At 35.1% G+C, this 7500-nt stretch overlaps 1 protein-coding gene across 5 annotated transcripts in view; it reads right to left on the reverse strand.

Moving 5' to 3' along the window:
• The window catches only part of LOC125038173 (probable methyltransferase-like protein 25), an 8563-nt gene extending 1922 nt beyond the window's left edge, over positions 1 to 6641 (reverse strand). Inside the window, exons 1-6 of one of the 5 annotated variants that reach the window (XM_047631537.1) lie at positions 6524 to 6631; positions 4594 to 4767; positions 2403 to 2483; positions 1890 to 1994; positions 1319 to 1558; positions 222 to 1035 (exon numbers count right to left, since the gene is read on the reverse strand). In XM_047631537.1, coding sequence (XP_047487493.1) covers positions 222 to 1035; positions 1319 to 1558; positions 1890 to 1994; positions 2403 to 2483 — 1240 coding nt within the window. In that variant the 5' untranslated portion in view covers positions 4594 to 4767; positions 6524 to 6631. The other 4 variants (XM_047631538.1, XM_047631539.1, XM_047631541.1 and 1 more) reach the window with 4 other exon arrangements.
• Between the last annotated feature and the right edge of the window lie 859 nt (positions 6642 to 7500).

Genomic DNA, 7500 nt, shown 5'->3' on the forward strand with positions numbered 1-7500 from the left:
AACATTGCAAAGAGGGGGCAAGGAGTGTTGATACCACACATTCCAGATCACATTCCGAACAAACCTTTATTTTTCCTCACATAATATTAAAGGGAGAACTGACATACCTAATCACTTTGAATATGAAACAAGTTAGGATTTAAAATACAAAAACTCTTGGCCATACATTATAAAACCGTCACAGTAAATAGCATGGAGAGTGTAATACTATGTCACTATACCTTTGTCACAGACTGCTTCCAGGATAGCTCTGTAGGCCACACTGTTTCTGTGGGTTTCATGTTCCTTTTCTGTCTGTTGTACCCAACGCAGACCTGACTCCTGAGCTGCCAACCTCAACCCAAAAGTGCTGAAGCTGATCTTCTTTTGTGAAAGAATTGTTTTCAGAGCATTACTCAAAGGGAAGTTCATGAATTTGCAAACTCTCAATTCCTCATTGTTGTGTGAAGATGGACATTGTCTTCCTTTTCTGAGAGCACCAAGATTTGTGCCCACTGTTTCATCTGTAACACCAACACAATTTTCTTTATTGCTTTGGTTTTCTTCCATTGTCAACTTCTCAGGAGTCAACTTGTGGTAGCAACATGAAAATAGAATTAATGATGAGAGCTGAGGGCAGCCTTGGAATACCTTCAGCATTATGGGAGAGAGGTCTGCGCAAGAGTGAAGGCCAATCAGTATTGCTGATTTTTCCACAGAGGAATTTTCTTCCACATGATGATCCTCCTGAGAAGTATCTGTCACATAACTGACTGGAATTGAAGATTGCTGGTTCTCTAATGGTTTCCTGGTTTCTAATTTCTCCTCTTTACAAGTGCATGTTACATCAGCTTTCATCATCTCTACCACTTCCCTGTGTGCTCTTATTAAGGTTTCTTCATCATCTGTGAGTTCCCAGTGAATGTGCCTTACACCACTGCACTCAGTGAATAGTCTGGTTTGTCTTTCTGTTGCACTTTTAACACGGTCTTTTAGACTCTCTGCACCAACTACAGTGAGCTTGAGTGTATGGTGAAGAATAGAATCGATATAACCCTGCAAAAACAAAAATACAAAATTGTTTAAAAGCATTAATTACCTACTGTAATATCTGTTTCACATTGCTGTGGTAGAATACTGACATCTAAACACAGACATTTGGACAAAATAAAAAGAGACAAGAATTTAATAACAACAATTTAAAATGGAATTTTCTCCTAAAAAAAATTCCTAAAAAGGATTGTGATATTGCAATACACTCCACTGACTTACATCCTAAAATCCTATTCTCAACTATGATATCCACACAAACTTCATCCATCTTCTATTACAGACTTACCAATCCACTCCCAATATCCAGGACATAATTACTACCCGTTACATTTGCTATTCTTTCTGTGAGTTTTAAAAGACTGAGAACCTCATGTCTCTTTTTCTCAGATAATCCTCTAGTTAAAGTCTGAGGCACTTTTCCAGTAACGTCCTCAGGATCATCCTCACAGCTTGTTCTGGTTAGGTTCTGCAAGGAGAACTTCTGACATTTCTCTAAAAAGACTCGCAAAGAGAGTGGCCAGTCATCCTGTTGATAAGAGAAAACAGCAAATAAGAGAGAAATAATAGGCAAATGTCATTCATTAGGAATTATGCTCTTTTTTCTTATGTTGTAAGTATAACAAGATTAAAAAGAATTGTGGCTGCTCTTGTAGCTCATGATTTTCCTATATCCATTCTCTTTATAAATTATTAATAAAAATCCTAAAATGCCCATCCCCTTTGTGGTAATCAGGTTTGCAATACTTTCTTCTGAAACACTACACAATATTTGGCAGACATCATTTCATAACAACTTCATAACAAGTCAAATACTTTTTTTTATATACATCATAAAAACAAACTAAGAACCTGTTTACCTGAGTTTTCCCCTGAGGAATTCCATTCAAAGTATGAACTGGAAGATTGAGTAAACTTCCTTTCCAGTCCTCAGGCATTTGTGAAAAGATGTCTTTTGTGAAAATCTGAAAAGAATGATCCAAATGCCATGTCTCCATTACAATAATCTGAATCTTAATTGATATAAGGTTTAGGCAATATGCAAATATTCTGACTATAACAGTCCCGGTGGTCTACAAGGGAATAACAAAACAATAATGACTCCAGAAAGCAAGAAGCTCACTGTGCAATCTATATTAATGGTTTTCTTCTTTACTGCCTTTAATCCCTAAAAGTTCCTAAAAATATGCCTATCTAAGTCTTCAACATTTTAGAAAAAAATTATTTGAATATTTTTTTTTCTTTGGACTTTAATTAAGTATCATATCCTACTCAATTAAGAATATATTTTAACTTATACAATTGCAGTCACTAAAATAAGACAATGCCTCAAAATTCTAAAGTTAGCTCATACAGTTACACGACATACATACCTTTGTAACATGAAAATCATATATCCATTTCATATCATGTAAAAATTGTGCAATATCTTCCATATACTTCTGCTCCATCATCTGCAAGAACAATGATATGCATTAGAAAGCATAAAAGAGAAGCAATGTAAATATACTAATCATCTATCTGGATAAAATTCAAGAACATTACTGAGCCACTATACAAATAATGGTGGCAATTTACTTCAAAAAAAGGAAGAAGAAAAATTATTCATCCATATTTTCTTATAAAAAGAAGACTGACCTGCTTTTATTCTAGTTACACAAGATTAATATAAATGTCATGCAACAAGTGAACAAATAGTGTGTCCTGATTTAACCCAAGAGCAATAGGCAAATATTTGGGCAAGGTCAAGCACAGGTGCATTGCCCAGCTCTCAGTCGCACAGTCTGGTGCTCGGGACACAGCCTCAGGATGTTGTGAGGTGTCTACTGTTGCCAAAGGTCTTAAACATTTAAATGTAAACATATTTTTTTAAAGACTTCACCGATAATAAATGTCCTTCTGAAAAAACATACATATACACGCAGAAACAAAACCAGAATCATACAAGGATATTAATAGACAATTAAGCTTCACACAAGAGTGAGCATTAGGCAGCAAGAAGTAGAATAAACACAACAAAGAAAAAGGTGTAGGAATAGTTCTTTTTCCTTAGTACTCTAGATTTTTTTTTTTTTTTTAAGAGTGAAGCAGGAGCAGGTAAGATTCCTTTAGTAGGACAAATAGGCAAATTACCAACAAAGTAAATTAAGATATAAAGGGGAAGCTAGAAAAAAAGGTCTTGAAATTAGTTTGAAATATCCACAAAAATAACAAAACTGGGTGAAGTACAGCTTTTGCTTTTTTAACAAAAAAAGAAAAGAAAAAAAAAATCCTGGTGGCATTGGGTTAAAACAATTACTTGAATCTTCTCTGATAAACCAATGACTGACTCAATATATATATGACTGAAAAATATTCATCTATCAGAAGAAAAAAAACTAGGTGTTAAATTACTCTACTGACAAAAACAAAAACTAGCCTTAACTCAACAGGCCAAGCATATGAAAGGACAGTTTCATGGTGCTTGCTGTTAATGGCTTAGTGAAGTTTTACTATATGTAAAAGAAATTCCAGTTGTCATTCTAATGCATGTCCAGCTTTCCAGGTGCAATGCAGAGTAGATAAGAGGAGCACAAATGCCTTTTTTTTTGTTAGGCTTGTAGGATAAGGCAACAAGATATCACTCCAGGAAACCAGTCAACTTCTTACAAAATCTTTTAGAGAAGAAAATAAGAACAAATATCATGTTTGACTTTCCTTGCTGGGTTTAGTTTTGATAAATTCAAATCTTAAGAAACCTTATATTTCCTTATAGAAATAGTCAGTAATAGCAAAGAAAGAATAGTGTGGCTAGAATAACCCCCAGAGAAAACATGAACTATCACTATCAGCTAAAGAATACAGTCTGCAGAAAGGATAGGTGAGCCCTGCAGCAACTCAAGCATTTACTGTGTCCCCTTTGCCTATGAAACTCGGGCAAAAGGACAATAAACCTACACTAGGTGTATTTTGGTGAGGTAGAGCTTTTAGACTACTCTGCTGATTTGCCGTCAAATAAAGAACCAGACTAAGCCAAATATATGTGGGGAGGTTTGTTGGCCTTTGCCAGAGTGTTGAAGTTGCAAGGGCATTCTGCCATAGATGGAAGTAGTATTAGGTTTAACATTTTTAGTCACTGCTGTCATTATGTGAGATGACTGGCAAGAGGTGTGGGAAGCCTGACAGCATCTTTAAGCCCAAACACACTTCCTAGTACCTCATTTCCTGATCATGCCTGTGAAAAAAGCATAATATTAGATTATGTTAGCTGGCCCCCTTATTTGCATATAGCTAATTACTCATTGGATCCAGGTGGAAAAAAAATTGTCTGTGGGTCAGTAATGAGAACATATAATAATGATAAAAATAATAATAATAATAAAAATTTAGTTTGATTCCATTTGTTACAAGATTCTTGGTGTGACATGCTGTCTGTTTCATTTTGCTTCTAAATTATCCCATGTGCAAGGAATGGCTGGGGTTACCATCCACTGGCAGCAAGGGATTTGAACGCAGGTCAGCAAGATTACTAGACGAGATCGCTACCGCTGCACCACACAGCATACAGCAAGGGGAAATTCTTACTGAGTATCAAGTGATGGATACACAAAGCACGTGTTTGCAGGATTTCCAACGGTCCACGATGATAAAGTTTACCATCAGTCAACTATGCCTGGAGAGAGCTGTCTTCAGGAAGGACACTCTGGCCACATGCAGGAACCTTTTCCTGACTTCCATTACTGGCAGTGCAGGGTGTGACTGGAAAATGTCATATGAAAGTATAAAAAACAGTACAAATAATACAATGCTACTTATTGATACTGTTAAAACACTGTAGTGGAAACTACCTTGAGAGATAATATGGAGACTGCTCGATGAATAAAGTCAATCATCCCATTAATATTGCATAAGAAATGACAAATACAAGCCTCTGAAATTGGTGAAACAGCAAAAATGCTTCTACAGAAAAAGGGCTAATAACACTACAAAGAAGAAGCATGGAGTCTTGAAACCGAAAGTGTGAGAGATCATGAGACCTGGCCCACAAGCCACAACCCAGGGAAGTCACCAAAGAAGCCTCTCGCCTGCATATTGGGTCACGTGTGTCCATGAGGCACCTGGATCCAATGGGTTAATATATTGCCAAAGCAGTGATCAATTATGGAATTAGTATTAAAATAGAGAAACAGAAAATGATTCCTCTGAAATTAATGAAGACATAAACAAATTGTGCCCTGTCTATACTAACAAATTTGGTATTTACAGACTGCATATAATATCTACTGTACAGTTATAATAGTTACACTCTATGGAAACAGTGAGCTTCTATGAGAGTGGCAGCAGGACAACTGATGCTGCCATGAAAATAGTGCCTCATCAAATGACTTTGTGGCCATCCTCCATCCATGATACATATCCTGGAAAGGCAGAGTCTGGTCTAGTTCCTTATGAAGAGATAAATACTCAAGGAGGTTTCCAAAATTTACAGCTAAATAGTTGAGGTTTCTTGTTTTTTTCCTCAACTCCTAAGAATTGGAGGCATAGCGATGACTGGGAGCTATACCACTCTGAGTATCACCAATGCTATCACTATTGTTCATCTATGTGTTCATCTATGTGTTCTAAAAACTAATACACATGGATTATATACACCAACTGCAATTCTATCAGTGAAAGCCCAATAACATCACTGCAATTAACCCAATGCCAACAGGCATGACGTGTACATACGTGCTATGCCCACTATGAGTTACTTGTTTGATTGATTTTACACATAGATGGCTACACTTGTACTAAGTCACTAATGAGACAGTTACGAGTACTGCCTGTCTCACCTGTTCACCCTTTTCTTTGATTTACTAAAATAATTTACATTGTCTTATTTAACTGTTACTGTTTGTAACATTATAGTAATGATAATGTTTATAATAAAAATAACACCAATGATATTCATAACACTAGTAAAAACTACGTCTACTAATTGACTCCTTTGCGGCTAAACACTAACATAGCCATCTATGTGCAGATACATTTTTATTCCTTTTCCCCGGCGGCACTGGGTTAAGTGGTTGACTATGGTGATTTTGGCCATATCATAATGGGTTTGGTGTTGCAGTACCTGTTTTTCCTAGTGATTCGACCACGTCCTCCCAAGCCACAGGGGCCAAAAATATCTATTCTCTCCGAAATCATTATCACTACATCTGAACTGTATAAGAATAGGAATCCATCTATTCCATTGCAGTGGCTTTCGAGGCCCAGCCCTGTGTAAAGATTTCCCATTACGCGAACTTGGCTTAAATAACAGGGCAATTCTACACAAAGAGCAATTATGGTCCCAATGTGCATCACATAAATCATCACGTGCCAAAGTATCAAACAGCCATAGTGCCTGCCTAAAACTTCCTCAATCGCACTCTCGGAACCTTTTATTGTCTTTACTACGAATAGTCCTTCACTGATCCTGACCTCGCTACCATCTCGCCTAAAACACCAATGATCCCAAAGTACTTACCTCTCCAAAACTCAGCAAAAGTCAGCGTAAAGAGGAAAAAAAGGCGAAATCATATATATTTTTCGGGAATGCGGCACAAAACGCCCAGGCGATGACGTCACATCGAGGCGACACAAGTAAACAATAACAATGACGTAGGCAGTGACGTAACAACAAATAGTGAAGCATGTATAGCGTCGCGTGTGATGGGAATGGCACAGAAAGAGACGAAGGGGAGGAAGAGGAGGTGGGGGAAGGGAGAAAGAGGAAGAGGAAAGACGAAAAAAATATATATACATATAAAGTATTTAATAATACAGTAATAATGGTGATGATAATGATTACAATAAAAGAATTATGATGATGATGATAATAATATATATCTATAAATAATAAGAATAATAGTAATAATAATAGTAATAATAATTGCAATAATAGTAACAACAATAATAACAACAATAACAAAAACAATAATAATAGTAATAATGATATTAATGAAAACCATAACAATAATGACAATATTTTTAATCGTAATAGTAGTAGTAGTAGTAGTAATAATAATAGTAATCATCATCATCATCATCATAATAATAATAACAATAATAATAATAATAATACTAATAACGATAATAATGGTAGCAATAATAATAATGATAATTATTATGATGATGATAATAATGATAATTATTATCATTATGATGATAATAATATTATTATTATGATGATAATAATGACAATGATCATAACATCAAAATATTAATGTCAATAACAATAACGATAATAATAATAATAATAATAATGATAATAATAATGATCATGGTGGAGATAACAATTACAATAATGAGTTTAATATAATAGAAATAAAAACAAAGATAATAATAATGATGATATTGATAATGATAATAGTAATAACAATAACAACAACAATAAGAGTAATAATAACAATAATAATACCAGTAATAGTAACAAAAACACCAACAACAAAGCAATAATAATAA

The sequence above is a fragment of the Penaeus chinensis genome, chromosome 24 (genome assembly GCF_019202785.1).
Source record: "Penaeus chinensis breed Huanghai No. 1 chromosome 24, ASM1920278v2, whole genome shotgun sequence".
In the NCBI taxonomy this organism is placed as follows: Eukaryota; Metazoa; Arthropoda; class Malacostraca; order Decapoda; family Penaeidae; genus Penaeus; species Penaeus chinensis.